The following is a 21,099-nucleotide window of genomic DNA, read 5'->3' as shown; positions in this document are numbered from 1 at the left end:
TCTCGAAGGCTGACGACATAAGGGGAAGCGGATAACGATTCTTAACCGTTATGTCATTCAGCCCTCGATAATCCACGCAGGGGCGCAGAGTACCGTCCTTCTTCTTAACAAAAAAAAACCCCGCTCCGGCAGGAGAGGAAGAAGGCACTACGGTGCCGGCGTCAAGAGAAACAGACAAATAATCCTCGAGAGCCTTACGTTCGGGAGCCGACAGAGAGTATAGTCTACCCCGAGGGGGAGTGGTCCCCAGAAGGAGATCAATACTACAATCATACGACCGGTGAGGAGGAAGGGAGTTGGCTCTGGACCGACTGAAGACCGTGCGCAGATCATGATATTCCTCCGGCACTCCTGTCAAATCACCAGGTTCCTCCTGAGAAGAGGGGACAGAAGAAACAGGAGGGATAGCAGACATTAAACACTTCACATGACAAGAAACGTTCCAGGATAGGATTGAATTACTAGACCAATTAATAGAAGGATTATGACATACTAGCCAGGGATGACCCAAAACAACAGGTGTAAAAGGTGAACGAAAAATCAAAAAGGAAATGGTCTCACTGTGGTTACCAGATACTGTGAGGGTTAAAGGTAGTGTCTCATATCTGATACTGGGGAGAATACTACCATCTAAGGCGAACATGGGTGTGGGCTTCCCTAACTGTCTGAGAGGAATGTCATGTTTCCGAGCCCATGCTTCGTCCATAAAACAACCCTCAGCCCCAGAGTCTATCAAGGCACTGCATGAAGCAGCCGAACCGGTCCAGCGTAGATGGACCGACATGGTAGTACAGGATCTTGATGGAGAGACCTGAGTAGTAGCGCTCACCAGTAGCCCTCCGCTTACTGATGAGCTCTGGCTTTTACTGGACATGAATTGACAAAATGTCCAGCAGAACCGCAATAGAGGCAGAGGCGGTTGGTGATCCTCCGTTCCCTCTCCTTAGTCGAGATGCGAATACCTCCCAGCTGCATGGGCTCAGTCTCTGAGCCGGAGGAAGGAGATGGTTGCGATGCGGAGAGGGGGAACACCGTTAACGCGAGCTCTCTTCCACGAGCTCGGTGACGAAGATCTACCCGTCGTTCTATGCGGATGGCGAGTGCAATCAAAGAATCCACACTGGAAGGAACCTCCCGGGAGAGAATCTCATCCTTAACCTCAGCGTGGAGTCCCTCCAGAAAACAAGCGAGCAACGCCGGCTCGTTCCAGTCACTAGAGGCAGCAAGAGTGCGAAACTCTATAGAGTAATCCGTTATGGATCGATCACCTTGACATAGGGAAGCAAGGGCCCTAGAAGCCTCCCTACCAAAAACTGAACGATCAAAAACCCGTATCATCTCCTCTTTAAAGTTCAGATAATTGTTAGAACACTCAGCCCTTGCCTCCCAGATAGCTGTGCCCCACTCTCGAGCCCGACCAGTAAGGAGTGAAATGACGTAAGCAATCTGAGCCCTCTCTCTTGAGTATGTGTTGGGTTGGAGAGAGAACACAATATCACACTGGGTGAGAAAGGAGCGGCACTCAGTGGGCTGCCCCGAGTAACATGGTGGGTTATTAACCCTAGGTTCCGGAGACTCGGAAGACCAGGAAGTAGCTGGTGGCACGAGACGAAGACTCTGAAACTGTCCTGAGAGGTCGGAAACCTGAGCGGCCAGGGTCTCAACGGCATGACGAGCAGCAGACAATTCCTGCTCGTGTCTGCCGAGCATAGCTCCCTGGATCTCGACGGCAGTGTTACGAGAATCCGTAGTCGCTGGGTCCATTCTTGGTCGGATCCTTCTGTTATGCTGGTGAATGAGGACCCAAAACCGACTTAACGAAAACAGAGTCTTTATTCCAGTATATGACAAAGGTAATAATCCTGGAAAAATCAAGAAGAAAACAAAACAGGAAAAAAATTAAATCCACTCGTAGTAACGAGGACAGACTGGAGACTCGACCATTGACTGCAGGTTGCTTCGGGAAGGCACCGACCGTAGCAGACTAAGACACCTGCTCACACGCAGCATCTGAAGGAGACAAAACACGACAGGGCGAGACAAGGACACAGAACAGCGAAACATCATACAAGGATCCGACAAGGACAGAAGCGGAAAACAAGGGGAGAAATAGGGACTCTAATCAGAGGGCAAAATAGGGGACAGGTGTGAAAAGAGTAAATGAGTGAGTTAGGAGAATGAGGAACAGCTGGGAGCAGGAACGGAACGATAGAGAGAAGAGAGAGAGGGAGGGGGAGAGAGAGGGATAGAAAAAGGGAACGAACCTAATAAGACCAGCAGGGGGAAACGAACAGAAGGGAAAGCACAAGGACAAGACAATATATGACAAAACATGACACTGTTACTATACATTGTGTCATGTTGTAGTGTCATAGTGTGTATACACATGTTTTACTAGGGCTGTTACTATACATTGTGTCATGTTGTAGTGTCATAGTGTGTATACACATGTTTTACTAGGGCTGTTACTATACATTGTGTCATGTTGTAGTGTCATAGTGTGTATACACATGTTTTACTAGGGCTGTTACTATACCTTGTGTCATGTTGAAGTGTCACAGTGTGTATACATTTGTTTTTGAGTATGTGTGTATGTGGGGGTGTTGTGCTGCTCTTGCCAGACTCCAGAGGTGGCTGTGAGGGCTAGTGGGAGTCAGGTTGCCTGTTACTACTGCTGACAGCTCTCCAATACTGACTGGTGTTATACTCTACACTACACTACACTTCACACCTGTCTGTATGCCAGTCTGTAGTAGTCTGTCTGTAGCCTACTATCTCTCAGTTCATTTTAGTTCATATAATTACAGTTACAATTACAGTACATTTCAATTGATGGTCTGTCTGTATAGCTTTTTTATCTTTCAATACTCTATACCTCCAACCTCCCTCCCTCATTCTTCATACCCCCCCTCCCCCTCTCCCCCTCATCCTTCATACCCCCCTCCCCCCCTCCCCCTCCCTCATCCTTCATACCCCCTCCCTCATTCTTCATACCCCCTCCCTCATCCTTCATACCCCCTCCTCCCTCTCCCCCTCATCCTTCATACCCCCTCCCCCCTCTCCCCCTCATCCTTCATACCCCCTCCCCCTCCCCCCTCTCCCCCCTCATCCTTCATACCCCCCTCCCCCTCTCCCCCCTCATCCTTCATACCCCCTCCCCCTCCCCCTCCCTCATCCTTCATACCCCCTCCCTCATTCTTCTTACCCCCTCCCTCATCCTTCATACCCCCCCTCATTCTTCATACGCCATCCCCTCCCCCCCCTCCCCCTCCCTCATCCTTCATACCCCCTCCCTCATTCTTCATACCCCCTCCCTCATCCTTCATACCCCCCCTCATTCTTCATACGCCATCCCCCTCCAACTCCCCCTCCCCCTCCCTCATCCTTCATACCCCCTCCCTCATTCTTCATACCCCCTCCCTCATTCTTCATACCCTCCATCATCATTCATACTAACTCCCTCCCTCATCTTTCATACCCCCTCCCCTCCCTCATCATTCGTACTAACTCCCTCCCTCATCATTCATACCCCCTCCCCCTCCCTCATCACTCATACCCCTCCCTCATCATTCATACCCCTCCCCCTCCCTCATCACTCATACCCCCTCATCCCCTCCTCATTCATACTAACCCCTCCCTCATCATTCATACTAACTCCCTCCCTCATCATTCATACCCCCTCCCCCTCCCTCATCATTCATACTAACTCCCTCCCTCATCATTCATACCCCCTCCCCCTCCTCCCTCCCTCATCATTCATACTAACTCCCTCCCTCATCATTCATACCCTCCCCCTCCCTCATCCTCTAACTCCCTCCTCATCATTCATACCCCCTCCTCCCTCCCTCATCATTCATACTAACTCCCTCCCTCATCATTCATACCCCCTCCTCCCTCCCTCATCATTCGTACTAACTCCCTCCCTCATCATTCATACTCCCCATCCTCCCTCCCTCATCATTCATACTAACTCCCTCCCTCATCATTCATACCCCCCCCATCCCCCTCCCTCATCACTCATACCCCTCCCTCATCATTCATACCCTCCCTCATCATTCATCCTACTAACTCCCCCTCCCCTCATCATTCATACCCCCTCCCTCCCTCATCATTCATACCCCCCTCCCTCCCTCCCTCATCACTCATTCCCCTCCCTCCCTCATCACTCCCTCATCCTTCCCTTCATCCTTCATACCTCATCCTTCATACCCCTTCCCTCCCTCATCATTCATAACAACTCCCCCTCCTCCCTCATCATTCATCATTTATACCCCTCCCTCCCTCATCCTTCATAACAACTCTCCTTGCCTCATCCTTTATACCCCTCCTTCCCTCATCATTCATACCCCCTCCCTCCCTCATCCTTTATACCCCTTCCCTCCCTCATCCTTCATAACAACTCCCTCTCTCCTTCCCTCATCATTCATACCCCCTCCCTCCCTCATCCTTTATACCCCTTCCCTCCCTCATCCTTCATACCCCTTCCCTCCCTCATCCTTCATAACAACTCCCTCTCTCCCTCCAGCTGTATTCCTGCTCTTATCTCCTTTCCTCTTTTTTCTCAGTTCTTGTACGTAGTTATATCAGTTCTTGTACGTAGTTATATCAGTTCTTGAGTAAGATGTTCTTTGAAATGAGAAAAGAGACACACAGTGGGGTGAGTGCTCTCATAAAATGTCACGTCACTTAATGTCAGATAATGTCATATTAATCTTATCATTACATTTACATTTAAGTCATTTAGCAGACGCTCTTATCCAGAGCGACTTACAAATTATCATAATCCTCTTTACTATAATCACCCTTATTACCGTCACTGTGGTGACGACCGGCATTACAGCCAATCCACTTTGATCCTCAAGTCGCTGGAGGCTCTGGAGATGTTGTGTCTTTTCTTTTGTTTCTCCCCTTCCTCCATGTTTCTCTCCATCCTGGTGATTTCAGTGATAAACCCCTCACTTCATGTTCCCTCCTCTCTCTGTTTTCTCCCCTCTCCCCCTTCCTTCCCCTCTCCTCCTCCCTCCCTCCCTCAATGGGAAACATATGTTAACGTTGCCAAAGCAAGTGAAGTAGATAATAAACAAAAGTGGAATAAACAATAAAAATGTACAGTCAACATTACACTCCCAAAAGTTCCAAAATAATAAAGACATTTCAAATGTCATTGTGCAAATAGTTAAAGTATAAAAGGGAAGATAAATAAACATAAATATGGGTTGTATTTACAATGGTGTTTGTTCTTCACTTGTTGCTCTTCTCTTTTGGCAACAGGTCACAAATATTGCTGCTGTGATGCACGCTGTGGTATTTCACCCAATAGATATGGGAGTTTATCGAAATTGGGATTGTTTTCTAATTCAATTTTAACTGCATACTTGTTGTTTGTGTAAATTGATTTTATAGTGTTGTATGTTTTTCCCCCCAACACCACTTTCCATCAATTTGCATAGCAGATCATCATGCCAAATTGAGTCAAAAGCCTTTTTTGAAATCAACAAAGCATGAGAAGACTTTGCCTTTGTTTTGGTTGTTTATCATTTAGGGTGTGCAGGGTGAATATGTGGTCTGTTGTAATTTGGTAAAAAGCGAATTTAACATTTACTCAATACATTGTTTTCACTGAGGAAATGTATGAGTCTGTTGTTAATGATAATGCAGATGATTTTCCCAAGGTTGCTGTTGACGCATATCCCACAATAGTTATTGGGGTCAAATTTGTCACCAATTTTGTGGATTGGGGTGATCAGTCCTTGGTTCCAAATATTGGGGAAGATGCCAGAGCTAAGGATGATGTTAAAGAGTTTAAGTATAGCCAATTGGAATTTGTGGTCTGTATATTTAAGGATACCACCAACATCACAGGCCTTTTTGGGTTGGAGGGTTTGTATTTTTGTCCTGTAGCTCATTCAATGTAATTGGAGAATTCAGTGGGTTCTGGTCTTTAATAGTTGATTCTAAGATTTTTGTTTGATCATGTATATATTTGTGCTGTTTGTTCTTTGTTATGGGGCAAAAAAGATTGGAGAAGTGGTTTACCCATACATCTCCATTTTGGATAGATAACCTTTCGTGTTGTTGTTAGTTTAGTGTTTTCTAATTTTCCCTGAAGTGGTTAGATTCTATGGATTCCTCAATTACATTGCGCTGATTTCTGACATGCTGTTCCTTCTGTTTCCGTAGTGTATTTCTGTATTGTTTTAGTGATTTATCATAGTGAAGGCATAGGCCCAGGTTTTTCCCGGACTTTATGTTTTTGGTTGGATAGGTTTCTCAATTTCATTCTTAGGTTTTTGAATTCTTCATCAAACCATTTGTCATTGCTGTTAATTTTCTTCGTTTTTCCGTTTGACATTTTTAGATTTGATAGGGAAGCTGAGAGGTCAAATATATTGTTTAGGTTTTTTACTGCCAAGTTTACACCTTCACTATTACAGTGAAATGTTTTGTCCAGGAAGTTGTCTAAAAGGGATTGAATTTGTTGTTTACTAATTGTTTTTTGGTACGTTTCCACACTAATTTCCTTCCATCTATAGCATTTCTTAATATTATTCAGTTCCTTTGGCTTTGATGCCTCATGATTGACTATTGCTCTGTTCAAGTAGACTGAGATTTTGCTGTTATCTGATAGTTGTGTCAGTGGGCTGACTGTGAACGCTCTGAGAGACTCTGGGTTGAGGTCAGGGATAAAGTAGTCTACAGTACTACTGCCAAGAGATGAGCTATATGTGTACCTACCGTAGGAGTCTGGGTTGAGGTCAGGGATAAAGTAGTCTACAGTACTACTGCCAAGAGATGAGCTATATGTGTACCTACCGTAAGAGTCTGGGTTGAGGTCAGGGATAAAGTAGTCTACAGTACTACTGCCAAGAGATGAGCTATAGGTGTACCTACCGTAGGAGTCTGGGTTGAGGTCAGTGATAAAGTAGTCTACAGTACTACTGCCAAGAGATGAGCTATATGTGTACCTACCATAGGAGTCTGGGTTGAGGTCAGTGATAAAGTAGTCTACAGTACTACTGCCAAGAGATGAGCTATAGGTGTACCTACCATAGGAGTCTGGGTTGAGGTCAGTGATAAAGTAGTCTACAGTACTACTGCCAAGAGATGAGCTATATGTGTACCTACCGTAGGAGTCTGGGTTGAGGTCAGTGATAAAGTAGTCTACAGTACTACTGCCAAGAGATGAGCTATAGGTGTACCTACCATAGGAGTCTGGGTTGAGGTCAGGGATAAAGTAGTCTACAGTACTACTGCCAAGAGATGAGCTATAGGTGTACCTACCGTAGGAGTCTGGGTTGAGGTCAGGGATAAAGTAGTCTACAGTACTACTGCCAAGAGATGAGCTATAGGTGTACCTACCATAGGAGTCTGGGTTGAGGTCAGGGATAAAGTAGTCTACAGTACTACTGCCAAGAGATGAGCTATATGTGTACCTACCATAGGAGTCCCCTCGAAGCCTACCGTTGAATATGTACATACCCAGGATGTAACAGAGCTATAGGTGTACCTACCATAGGAGTCCCCTCGAAGCCTACCATTGACTATGTACATACCCAGGATGTAACAGAGCTATAGGTGTACCTACCATAGGAGTCCCCTCGAAGCCTACCATTGACTATGTACATACCCAGGATGTAACAGAGCTATATGTGTACCTACCATAGGAGTCCCCTCGAAGCCTACCGTTGAATATGTACATACCCAGGATGTAACAGAGCTATAGGTGTACCTACCATAGGAGTCCCCTCGAAGCCTACCATTGACTATGTACATACCCAGCGTGCAACAGAGCTGCCGGAGTTGTGACCCGTTTTTGTTGGTTATGTTGTCTTAGTTGTGCCTAGAGGGGCATATGAGGGAGGGAATGCTGTCACCTCCAGGTAGGTGTTTGTCTACCTGTGTGCTGAAGGTGTCCGATTCTTGTCCAGTTCTGACATTTAGCCACAGACTAGTACATGTCCCTGGGACTGGAAATGATTGATTTCCCCCTCCAGGGGACTGCCAGCTCTTTGTAAACTAAAGTAGAGGGAAACCAATGGGTCCATCACCTCTATACCATGTTTCTTGTAGGATGACAATGTCTGTACTTCTTTTAGGCCAAAGGCAGATGACCTCAGGCCGTGGATATTCCAGAATAAGATAGTGAAGGCTTTGTGTTCCATAAAGTGTCCAGTGTTGTTATTCATGTGGTTTGGCCTCAGACCAGTAAGTGTGAGCAGAGCCTGCTGAGCATCTGGTACATGCCATTGGCTTGGGTTAGTGTAGGAGTGGGGTTTGGGCCTGTTTGCCTGCTCACGGCCTGGGAAAGGGGTGGGCAGGAGGGGCATAGGTCTGATCTGATGGGACGTAAATGGGCTGTGGGCATGGTTGACTTGGGGTGTTGATTGGTTGGGGTGGGGGTGTGGATGTCGCTGGTAGTGCTGTGGTCTGGATGTAGGTCCTCTATGTGTAGGTCCGGGGGGAGGTGTCCGGCAAGTCTGGGATATTGTCTCGCTGGTCTGGGTGGGGTGTCTGTTGATCTGTTGCTTCTGTGTGAAGTGTTGAAGCTGTGGTTGAGGGTGATATCCTTTAGGGTCCGGGTGAAGGTGGGCACTGATGCCTTGTATAGGTGGACCTGGTCAAAAAGGCTGTTCAAGTCCAGGGTGGAGTGGGGGGCCAGGTAGACATTTGGTTTTGAGGCACAGTCACAGGAAATAGTTGCATTTAGCTGCTGTATGGTGGCAGGGGAAAGTCTTTTTGTGGTAGCAGGGTGGAGATAACCACTTGTGCGTTGGGGAACTTAGAGGTTGACTTACCGCTTGGGGTTGCTTGTCTGTGGGGTTGAATAAATAAGAGGTCTGGTCTGACACGCTCGGGTTGGGGGTATCTTTCTCAAGAGAAATCTTATCCTGCTGAGCTCTCTCTTTAATTATGTGAACATCCAGCTGAAACTGTTTGGGGTTGCCCTGTACCATTACTGTTCCAGACTTGTACAGGTTGACTTTGGCTGACTCAGAGTCCTCATTGTCTAATATGCTGAGTTTCCACCCATCACTAACAACCCCCCTCTTACCAGAGAGGTAGTGTGTTAATATAGCACGGTGCCATGCCAGGGGATGATCTGTGTGGAAGATTAAGTTGCTTATGTTCCCATTTTTTGGCAGTCAGCAAAAAGTGTCTCTTGATTTTCCATAAAGAGCTTATTTTTGTACTTTTTTGTGCCTTCTCATTTTTTACTTCCAGAGGGTACTGTATTGTAATGACCTCTGAACAGCGAGAGGGGGCTTCAAAGGCCTCTGCATTTGGGTGGGGTAGGCTGTGCAACTCTCCTGCCATTGTTGGGCTCAAGGGATTTGACACCTCTCGCTTCACACCTCAGTGCTAATTGAAGTTACAGTCAGATATATTCTGTCCTAGCAAGCTTGGTAGCCGTAACTTAGCATGCAGTCCTCATAAAGTAAAATATATCATTGTAATGTGTTTTTCTTCATGGCTTTAAAAGTAGCTTCAGGCTTAACATGACTCACTCAGTTCCAGGTTGGATGGTGTTTCCAGGTTTTTGTTGTTCATTTGTCAGAGCATTTGCTGTATAGCTTGGAAATAAGAATCTTTGGTAGTATGAATGGTTCCATGTTATCTTGTCCAAAATCACATTGTAGGTTTGGAGTTTGGATTTGGAGTGAAGGTTATGTTGTGGAGGGTAGTATCCTGTATATGTCCTTGGTGAAAAATCCAAGTTTATCTAACTCTAAAAATAAAATGGTGAAAAATGCGGGAGCTCATCTGCTCCTATGTTCTCTCTCTCTCTCTCTCTCTCTTCTCTCTCTCTCTCTCTCTCTCTCTCTCTCTCTCTCTCTCTCTCTCTATTATCTGTTTTTAATCAAAGGTTAGCGTCGCTGTTTCCTCACACACACAGGCGGACTCCTGTTCCTACCACTACCCACTGTGCACCCTTTTGTTCATTTGCATAAGTGATGAGAAATGCCCCTGTGCTTCTCAGTGTGGGGTATCTCCACTGCTCTTTATGAGTCTCCAATTACACAGCTACCCACACATACACGAACACACACACACACACGCACACACACACGCACACACACACACACACGAACACACACACACACGCACGCACGCACACACACACACACACACACACACACGCACACACAGACACACACACACACGGAGAGAGAGATACCATCGGACATTCACACCTACACGTGAGCGATCCCGTTGATATAAACAACCACACACTCACGCCCAGACACACACATCCACTCACAAGCACTCTTTCTCTTTCTTATACATTTAACATTTACATTACATTTAAGTCATTTAGCAGACGCTCTTATCCAGAGCGACTTACAAATTTGTGCATTCACCTTATGACATCCAGTGGAACAGCCACTTTACAATAGTGCATCTAAATATTTTAAGGGGGAGAGGGGGGTGAGAAGGATTACTTTATCCTATCCTAAGTATTCCTTAAAGAGGTGGGGTTTCAGGTGTCTCCGGAAGGTGGTGATTGACTCCGCTGTCCTGGCGTCGTGAGGGAGTTTGTTCCACCATTGGGGAGCCAGAGCAGTGAACAGTTTTGACTGGGCTGAGCGGGAACTGTACTTCCTCAGTGGTAGGGAGGCGAGCAGGCCAGAGGTGGATGAACGCAGTGCCCTTATTTGGGTGTAGGGCCTGATCAGAGCCTGGAGGTACTGAGGTGCCGTTCCCCTCACAGCTCCGTAGGCAAGCACCATGGTCTTGTAGCGGATGCGAGCTTCAACTGGAAGCCAGTGGAGAGAGCGGAGGAGCGGGGTGACGTGAGAGAACTAAACACACACAGACAGACAGAGGGACACACACACAGACAGACAGAGGGACACACACCTCTTTGGGAACACACACACAGACAGAGGGACACACACACAGACAGAGGAACACATACACAGACAGAGCAACACACACAGACAGAGCAACACACACAGACAGAGCAACACACACAGACAGAGCAACACACACAGACATAGGAACACACACAGACAGAGCAACACACACAGACAGAGCAACACACACAGACAGAGCAACACACACACAGACAGAGGAACACATACACAGACAGAGGAACACACACAGACAGAGCAACACACACAGACAGAGCAACACACACAGACAGAGCAACACACACACAGACAGAGGAACACACACAGACAGAGGAACACACACAGACAGAGGACAACACCTCTTTAGGACACACACATACCTCTTTAGGACACACATACACCTCTTTAGGACACACATACACCTCTTTAGGACACACACCCACCTCTTTAGGACACACATACACCTCTTTAGGACACACATACACCTCTTTAGGACACACATACACCTCTTTAGGACACACACACACCTCTTTAGGACACACACACACCTCTTTAGGACACACACACACCTCTTTAGGACACATACACCTCTTTAGGACACACACACACCTCTTTAGGACACACATACACCTCTTTAGGACACACACACTTCTTTTGGACACACACACACACCTCTTTAGGACACATACACCTCTTTAGGACACACACACACCTCTTTAGGACACATACACCTCTTTAGGACACACATACACCTCTTTAGGACACACACACCTCTTTAGGACACACACACCTCTTTAGGACACACACACCTCTTTAGGACACACACACACCTCTTTAGGACACACACACCTCTTTAGGACACACACACACTTATTTAGGACACACACACACCTCTTTAGGACACACACACCTCTTTAGGACACACACACCTCTTTAGGACACACTGACACCTCTTTAGGACACACACACACCTCTTTAGGACACACACATACCTCTTTAGGACACACACACACCTCTTTAGGACACACACACACCTCTTTAGGACACACACACACCTCTTTAGGACACATACACATCTTTAGGACACACATACACCTCTTTAGGACACACACACACCTCTTTAGGACACACATACACCTCTTTAGGACACACATACACCTCTTTAGGACACACACACACCTCTTTAGGACACATACACCTCTTTAGGACACACACACACCTCTTTAGGACACACATACACCTCTTTAGGACACACATACACCTCTTTAGGACACACACACACCTCTTTAGGACACATACACCTCTTTAGGACACACATACACCTCTTTAGGACACACACACACCTCTTTAGGACACACATACACCTCTTTAGGACACACATACACCTCTTTAGGACACACATACACCTCTTTAGGACACACATACACCTCTTTAGGACACACACACACCTCTTTAGGACACACATACACCTCTTTAGGACACACATACACCTCTTTAGGACACACACACACCTCTTTAGGACACACACAGTCACATTTGGGCCAGGCAGGGGGTGAGGCTGTGACAGAGGTGTTTGACGGAGGCCAGCCGTACATCTGTCTGCTTTATGGAGCAGCAGAGCTGAGAGGCCCTGGGAGGTCACTAATGCAGCCCAGAAACAGGTCTTTGGACACGCGGGCTGTGGCCTCCACCGTGGGTTACTGTCACTCACACCACATACTGCCTGGAGAGAGGGGGCAGGCGGACACACACACTCACTCATAGACACACTTGCAGGAACGCATACAGTCTTAGTCTGTTCTCGCAGTGAGAACTCACTGAGCTTCTCAACCTGCTTAGTGGAAAAAGAGTGACAGACAGTGAAAGAAAATAAAACACACAGACACTAGAACTAGAACACTAGAACAGCATGTGGTTAGAGAGTTGGACTAGTAACCAAAAGGTTGCAAGATCGAATCCCTGAGCTGACAAGGTGAAAATCTGTTGTTCTACAACCTGAACAAGGCAGTTATTAACCCACTGTTCCTAGGCCGTCATTGAAAATATGAATTTGTTCTTATTGACTTGCCTAGGTAAAGGTAAAATAAAAATGTTTAAAAAAAATTTGTTCCCCTCCTGTCATTCAGACCGTTCAGATCCATGTGTCAGAGCCCCGTAGTCGGAGGGAGAGTGGAGAAGCAATTCCACACACACTTACACTTTTTACAAGGCCTCCTTTGTGTGTGGGCTTCTTCTTTCTGTCACCCTCAATATAATTCTCTAATTATTTGCTTGCACATATTCCTTTTTAAACCCTGTGTAGTCCCGTCCCATCTCTCTCTCTTTCGCTTTCTCTCTCGCTCCTTTCTCTCCCCCACCCTCCTTCTCCCTCCCTTCTCTCCCCACCCTCCTTCTCCCTCCCTTCTCTCCTCCACCCTCATTCTCCCTCCCTTCTCTCCTCCACCCTCCTTCTCACTCCCTTCTCTCCTCCACCCTCCTTCTCCCTCCCTCTCTCCTCCACCCTCCTTCTCCCTCCCTTCTCTCCTCCACCCTCCTTCTCCCTCCCTTCTCTCCTCCACCCTTATTCTCCCTCCCTTCTCTCCTCCACCCTCCTTCTCCCTCCCTTCTCTCCTCCACCCTCATTTTCCGTCCCTTCTCTCCTCCACCCTCTTTTTCCCTCCCTTCTCTCCTCCACCCTCCTTCTCCCTCTCTTCTCTCCTCCACCCTCCTTTTCTGTCCCTTCTCTCCTCCACCCTCTTTTTCCCTCCCTTCTCTCCTCCACCCTCCTTCTCCCTCTCTTCTCTCCTCCACCCTCCTTCTCCCTCCCTTCTCACCCCCTCCCTTATCTCCTCCACCTTCCCTTCTCCCACACTTCCCTCCCCCACCCTCCTCCCTCCCTCCCTTCTCTCCTCCACCCTCCCTTCTCCCTCCCTTCTCTCCTCCACCCTCATTCTCCCTCCCTTCTCTCCTCCACCCTCCTTTCCCTCCCTTCTCTCCTCCACCCTCCTTCTCCCTCCCTTCTCTCCTCCACCCTCCTTTTCCCTCCCTTCTCTCCTCCACCCTCCTTCTCCCTCCCTTCTCACCCACACCCTCCTTCTCCCTCCCTTCTCTCCCCCACCCTCCCTTCTCTCCCCCACCCTCCTTCTCCCTCCCTTCTCTCCCCCACCCTCCTTCTCCCTCCCTTCTCTCCCCCACCCTCATTCTCCCTCAATTCTCTCCCCCACCCTCCTTCTCCCTCCCTTCTTTCCCCCACCCTCCTTCTCCCTCCCTTCTCTCCCCCACCCTCCTTCTACCTCCCTTCTCTCCCCCACCCTCCTTCTCCCTCCCTTCTCTCTCCCCACCCTCATTCTCCCTCAATTCTCTCCCCCACCCTCCTTCTCCCTCCCTTCTTTCCCCCACCCTCCTTCTCCCTCCCTTCTCTCCCCCACCCTCCTTCTCCCTCCCTTCTCACCCCCTCCCTCCCTCCCTTATCTCCTCCACCTTCCCTTCTCCCACACTTCTCTCCCCCACCCTCCTCCCTCCCTCCCTTCTCTCCTCCACCCTCCCTTCTCCCTCCCTTCTCTCCTCCACCCTCATTCGCCCTCCCTTCTCTCCTCCACCCTCCTTTCCCTCCCTTCTCTCCTCCACCCTCCTTTTCCCTCCCTTCTCTCCTCCACCCTCCTTTTCCCTCCCTTCTCTCCTCCACCCTCCTTCTCCCTCCCTTCTCTCCTCCACCCTCCTTCTCCCTCCCTTTTCTCCCCCACCCTCCTTCTCTCCCCCACCCTCCCTTCTCTCCCCCACCCTCATTCTCCCTCCCTTCTCTCCTCCACCCTCCTTTTCCCTCCCTTCTCTCCTCCACCCTCCTTCTCCATCCCTTCTCTCCTCCACCCTCCTTCTCCCTCCCTTCTCTCCTCCACCCTCCTTCTCCCTCCCTTTTCTCCACCACCCTCCTTCTCCCTCCCTTCTCACCCCCACCCTCCTTCTCCCTCCCTTCTCTCCCCCACCCTCCCTTCTCTCCCCCACCCTCCTTCTCCCTCCCTTCTCTCCCCCACCCTCCTTCTCCCTCCCTTCTCTCCCCCACCCTCCCTTCTCTCCCCCACCCTCCTTCTCCCTCCCTTCTCTCCCCCCACCCTCCTTCTCCCTCCCTTCTCTCCCCCACCCTCATTCTCCCTCAATTCTCTCCCCCACCCTCCTTCTCCCTCCCTTCTTTCCCCCACCCTCCTTCTCCCTCCCTTCTCTCCCCCACCCTCCTTCTACCTCCCTTCTCTCCCCCACCCTCCTTCTCCCTCCCTTCTCTCTCCCCACCCTCATTCTCCCTCAATTCTCTCCCCCACCCTCCTTCTCCCTCCCTTCTTTCCCCCACCCTCCTTCTACCTCCCTTCTCTCCCCCACCCTCCTTCTCCCTCCCTCCCTTCTCTCTCCCCACCCTCATTCTCCCTCAATTCTCTCCCCCACCCTCCTTCTCCCTCCCTTCTTTCCCCCACCCTCCTTCTCCCTCCCTTATCTCCTCCACCTTCCCTTCTCCCACACTTCTCTCCCCCACCCTCCTCCCTCCCTCCCTTCTCTCCTCCACCCTCCCTTCTCCCTCACTTCTCTCCTCCACCCTCACTTCTCCCTCACTTCTCTCACCCACCCTCCTCCTCCCTCCCTTCTCTCCCCCACATGTTGCTGGGTTCTATTGACAAGACCCAGACAACTGCCTCCAATCCCATTAACCAGATGAGCTGATGTCCAATGAGGCTGAAACATTAATGACAACACCAGCGTCTCTTTACAACCTCTCCTCCTCTCCCTATCATTCCCTCCTTTCTCTCTGCTCATCCGTCTGTCACTCTATCACTCACCCTCACCTCAATGAGAAGTGTGTATGAATGTGGTTGTGTGCGTTTGTGTGAATAGTGAAGTTAGACTCTGGGTAGAAGCTGTACGACCATTATTACAGAAGGTAATGTCTGCAGGTATTCTGGATGGACATTGTATTCTGTCTTAATAATGGGCTCCATTACAATCCAGTCTTCTCATGATTTTTAATTCCCATCCCATTGTGATTCAGGGCTATTGTTTGATCATTAGAATACATTTTCCTAAAGCTATTTCCATCTAATCTCACAGGTCTCCTAAATCTTCCCACCACCCCACGCACCAACTCTATCTGGGAATAGATTTTGACACACACACACACACATACTCTAGCTATGCCCCTTGCAAACAAGTCATCTGCAACAAATGAATAAACAGGTGTTTTTATTCAACCATGTAAACAAACTGAAACACACACACACAAAGCCAAGCGAAGCTGCCACACCTACAACATACTGATCTGTACTGATTATAAGAGGTACAAAAGAACAAGGACACTGAGTCTGCTTCTTCCTTCCTTCCTTCCTCCCTCCTCCTCGCTCTCCCTCTCTCTCTCTTCTCAATTCATTTCACTTCAGAAGTGCTTTGTTGGCGAGACACTGGGGCTGCCTTGCCAAAGCTATTAGTATTTAATATGCAGCGTGTAAAAACAGAAAACAGAAAACAGAAAGCGTTTCACGTGGAGCAAAGAGTCTCACAGTAGGAGACAGGGCCAGTTGTCCTGAGGACAGAATGGTATGTTCATTCTGTGCGATCCCTCAACGCATTAAATACAACTTTACTTTACTGAGAAGAGAAAATAATATTTGAATACATGAATGACATAAAAAAAAAATATATATATATTTTTACTTCTACTCGTCTGAGTCACTCTTGGACTCTTTTCATTTGCTGTCCATGTCTCCTCTCTTCCCCCGACCGATACTCTCGGTCTCTCTCCTCTTCTCGAACCTGCTTGCATCTCCTTTGCTTTACCCCCCCCCCTCTCTCTGTCCACCTTTTCTGTCTTTACCCCTTCTATGTTTTTTGCTTCTCTCTTTTATCAGAGGATTCTACATTGAATCTCTGTAGGGGCACTCCTTTATTATACAAAAAAGGCTTGTTAAAAACTAAAACTCATTGTTCCCCCTTCTCTCTACCTCCTCCCTCTCTTGCCAGGGTTCTCCATAACTACATGCTGTGGCGGATTGTAGCAGCTCTCAGTGAACACCTGTCCACGGCGTTCCGAAGCACCATCCATGAGTTTTCCCGGGAGATTGATGGTACGGAGCGTCAGCTGGAGCTGGGGATGCTGTGTCTCACCCAGGCTAACAAACACTTTGGCATGGCCCTGGGAGCACTCTTCGTCAAGCAACACTTCTCCTCTCACAGCAGGGCCAAGGTAGGGCAGCTTCTATCTCTGTCCTTCTGTTTCTAAATCTCTCCTTCACAGCAGGGCCAAGGTAGGACAGCTTCTATCTCTGTCCTTCTGTTTCTACATCTCTCCTTCACAGCAGGGCCAATGTAGGGCAGCTTCTATCTCTGTCCTTCTGTTTCTACATCTCTCCTCAAAGCAGGGCCAAGGTAGGGCAGCTTCTATCTCTGTCCTTCTGTTTCTACATCTCTCCTCACAGCAGGTCCACGGTAGGGCAGCTTCTATCTCTGTCCTTCTGTTTCTACATCTCTCCTTCACAGCAGGGCCAATGTAGGACAGCTTCTATCTCTGTCCTTCTGTTTCTACATCTCTCCTTCACAGCAGGGCCAAGGTAGGGCAGCTTCTATCTCTGTCCTTCTGTTTCTACATCTCTCCTCACAGCAGGTCCACGGTAGGGCAGCTTCTATCTCTGTCCTTCTGTTTCTACATCTCTCCTTCACAGCAGGGCCAATGTAGGACAGCTTCTATCTCTGTCCTTCTGTTTCTACATCTCTCCTTCACAGCAGGGCCAAGGTAGGGCAGCTTCTATCTCTGTCCTTCTGTTTCTACATCTCTCCTCACAGCAGGGCCAACGTAGGGCAGCTTCTATCTCTGTCCTGTTTCTACATCTCTCCTCACAGCAGGGCCAAGGTAGGGCAGCTTCTATCTCTGTCCTTCTATTTCTACATCTCTCCTCACAGCAGGGCCAAGGTAGGGCAGCTTCTATCTCTGTCCTTCTGTTTCTACATCTCTCCTCACAGCAGGGCCAAGGTAGGGCAGCTTCTATCTCTGTCCTTCTGTTTTTACATCTCTCCTTCACAGCAGGGCCAAGGTAGGGCAGCTTCTATCTCTGTCCTTCTGTTTCTACATCTCTCCTTCACAGCAGGGCCAAGGTAGGGCAGATTCTATCTCTGTCCTTCTGTTTTTTCAGCTCTCCTTACAGCAGGGCCAAGGTAGGGCAGCTTCTATCTCTGTCCTTCTGTTTCTACATCTCTCCTCACAGCAGGGCCACGGTAGGGCAGCTTATATCTCTGTCCTTCTGTTTCTACATCTCTCCTTCACAGCAGGGCCAAGGTAGGGCAGCTTCTATCTCTGTCCTTCTGTTTCTAAATCTCTCCTTCACAGCAGGGCCAAGGTAGGGCAGCTTCTATCTCTGTCCTTCTGTTTCTACATCTCTCCCTCACAGCAGGGCCAAGGTAGGGCAGCTTCTATCTCTGTCCTTCTGTTTCTACATCTCTCCTCACAGCAGGGCCAAGGTAGGGCAGCTTCTATCTTTGTCCTTCTGTTTCTACATCTCTCCTTCACAGCAGGGCCAAGGTAGGTCAGCTTCTATCTCTGTCCTTCTGTTTCTACATCTCTCCTCACAGCAGGGCCAAGGTAGGGCAGCTTCTATCTCTGTCCTTCTGTTTCTACATCTCTCCTCAAAGCAGGGCCAAGGTAGGGCAGCTTCTATCTCTGTCCTTCTGTTTCTACATCTCTCCTCACAGCAGGGCCAAGGTAGGGCAACTTCTATCTCTGTCTCTCTATTTATTCATCTCTCCTCACAGCAGGGCCAAGGTAGGGCAGCTTCTATCTCTGTCTCTCTATTTATTCATCTCTCCTCACAGCAGGGCCAACGTAGGGCAGCTTCTATCTCTGTCTCTCTATTTATTCATCCCTCCTCACAGCAGGGCCAACGTAGGGCAGCTTCTATTTCTGTCCTTCTGTTTCTACATCTCTCCTTCACAGCAGGGCCAAGGTAGGGCAGCTTCTATCTCTGTCCTTCTGTTTCTACATCTCTCCTCACAGCAGGGCCAAGGTAGGGCAGCTTCTATCTCTGTCCTTCTGTTTCTACATCTCTCCTTACAGCAGGGCCAAGGTAGGGCAGCTTCTATCTCTGTCCTTCTGTTTCTACATCTCTCCTCACAGCAGGGCCAAGGTAGGGCAGCTTCTATCTCTGTCCTTCTGTTTCTACATCTCTCCTTCACAGCAGGGCCAAGGTAGGGCAGCTTCTATCTCTGTCCTTCTGTTTCTACATCTCTCCTTCACAGCAGGGCCAAGGTAGGACAGCTTCTATCTCTGTCCTTCTGTTTTTACAGCTCTCCTTACAGCAGGGCCAAGGTAGGGCAGCTTCTATCTCTGTCCTTCTGTTTCTACATCTCTCCTCACAGCAGGGCCACGGTAGGGCAGCTTCTATCTCTGTCCTTCTGTTTCTACATCTCTCCTTCACAGCAGGGCCAAGGTAGGGCAGCTTCTATCTCTGTCCTTCTGTTTCTGTTTTAAATCTCTCCTCACAGCAGGGCCAAGGTAGGGCAGCTTCTATCTCTGTCCTTCTGTTTCTACATCTCTCCTCACAGCAGGGCCAAGGTAGGGCAGCTTCTATCTCTGTCCTTCTGTTTCTACATCTCTCCTTCACAGCAGGCCAAGGTAGGACAGCTTCTATCTCTGTCCTTCTGTTTCTACATCTCTCCTCACAGCAGGGCCAAGGTAGGGCAGCTTCTATCTCTGTCCTTCTGTTTCTACATCTCTCCTTCACAGCAGGGCCAAGGTAGGGCAGCTTCTATCTCTGTCCTTCTGTTTCTACATCTCTCCTCACAGCAGGGCCAAGGTAGGGCAGCTTCTATCTCTGTCCTTCTGTTTCTACATCTCTCCTCACAGCAGGGCCAAGGTAGGGCAGCTTCTATCTCTGTCCTTCTGTTTCTACATCTCTCCTTCACAGCAGGGCCAAGGTAGGGCAGATTCTATCTCTGTCCTTCTGTTTTTTCATCTCTCCTCACAGCAGGGCCAAGGTAGGGCAGCTTCTATCTCTGTCCTTCTGTTTCTACATCTCTCCTCACAGCAGGGCCAAGGTAGGGCAGCTTCTATCTCTGTCCTTCTGTTTCTACATCTCTCCTCACAGCAGGGCCAAGGTAGGGCAGCTTCTATCTCTGTCCTGTTTCTGTTTATTCATCTCTCCTTCACAGCAGGGCCAAGGTAGGGCAACTTCTATCTCTGTCCTTCTGTTTATTCATCTCTCCTCACAGCAGGGCCAAGGTAGGGCAGCTTCTATCTCTGTCTTCTATTTATTCATCTCTCCTCACAGCAGGGCCAAGGTAGGGCAGCTTCTATCTCTGTCTCTCTATTTATTCATCCCTCCTCACAGCAGGGCCAACGTAGGGCAGCTTCTATTTCTGTCCTTCTGTTTCTACATCTCTCCTTCACAGCAGGGCCAAGGTAGGGCAGCTTCTATCTCTGTCCTTCTGTTTCTACATCTCTCCTCACAGCAGGGCCAAGGTAGGGCAGCTTCTATCTCTGTCCTTCTGTTTTACATCTCTCCTTCACAGCAGGGCCAAGGTAGGGCAGCTTCTATCTCTGTCCTTCTGTTTCTACATCTCTCCTTCACAGCAGGGCCAAGGTAGGACAGCTTCTATCTCTGTCCTTCTGTTTTTACAGCTCTCCTTACAGCAGGGCCAAGGTAGGGCAGCTTCTATCTCTGTCCTTCTGTTTCTACATCTCTCACAGCAGGGCCAAGGTAGGGCAGCTTCTATCTCTGTCCTTCTGTTTCTACATCTCTCCTTCACAGCAGGGCCAAGGTAGGGCAGCTTCTATCTCTGTCCTTCTGTTTCTAAATCTCTCCTTCACAGCAGGGCCAAGGTAGGGCAGCTTCTATCTCTGTCCTTCTGTTTCTACATCTCTCCTCACAGCAGGGCCAAGGTAGGGCAGCTTCTATCTCTGTCCTTCTGTTTCTACATCTCCTTCACAGCAGGGCCAAGGTAGGGCAGCTTCTATCTCTGTCCTTCTGTTTCTACATCTCTCCTTCACAGCAGGGCCAAGGTAGGGCAGCTTCTATCTCTGTCCTTCTGTTTCTACATCTCTCCTTCACAGCAGGGCCAAGGTAGGGCAGCTTCTATCTCTGTCCTTCTGTTTCTACATCTCTCCTCACAGCAGGGCCAAGGTAGGGCAGCTTCTATCTCTGTCCTTCTGTTTCTACATCTCTCCTCACAGCAGGGCCATGGTAGGGCAGCTTCTATCTCTGTCTTCTGTTTCTACATCTCTCCTTCACAGCAGGGCCAAGGT

At 48.8% G+C, this 21,099-nt stretch overlaps 1 protein-coding gene across 4 annotated transcripts in view; it reads left to right on the top strand.

Moving 5' to 3' along the window:
* The window catches only part of LOC124006380 (endothelin-converting enzyme-like 1), a 60,125-nt gene that overhangs the window by 16,158 nt on the left and 22,868 nt on the right, over positions 1 to 21,099 (top strand). For all 4 annotated transcript variants that reach the window (XR_006833770.1, XM_046316368.1, XM_046316367.1 and 1 more), the window contains exon 7: positions 16,830 to 17,052. Coding sequence is in view for 3 of the 4 variants with exons in the window: in XM_046316368.1 (XP_046172324.1) it covers positions 16,830 to 17,052 (223 nt within the window). In the remaining variant the exon portion in view is untranslated. The remainder of the gene's footprint in view (positions 1 to 16,829; positions 17,053 to 21,099) is intronic.

The sequence above is a fragment of the Oncorhynchus gorbuscha genome, linkage group LG19 (assembly GCF_021184085.1).
Source record: "Oncorhynchus gorbuscha isolate QuinsamMale2020 ecotype Even-year linkage group LG19, OgorEven_v1.0, whole genome shotgun sequence".
Taxonomy (NCBI): Eukaryota; Metazoa; Chordata; class Actinopteri; order Salmoniformes; family Salmonidae; genus Oncorhynchus; species Oncorhynchus gorbuscha.
This window is presented reverse-complemented; position numbering and strand designations above follow the sequence as displayed.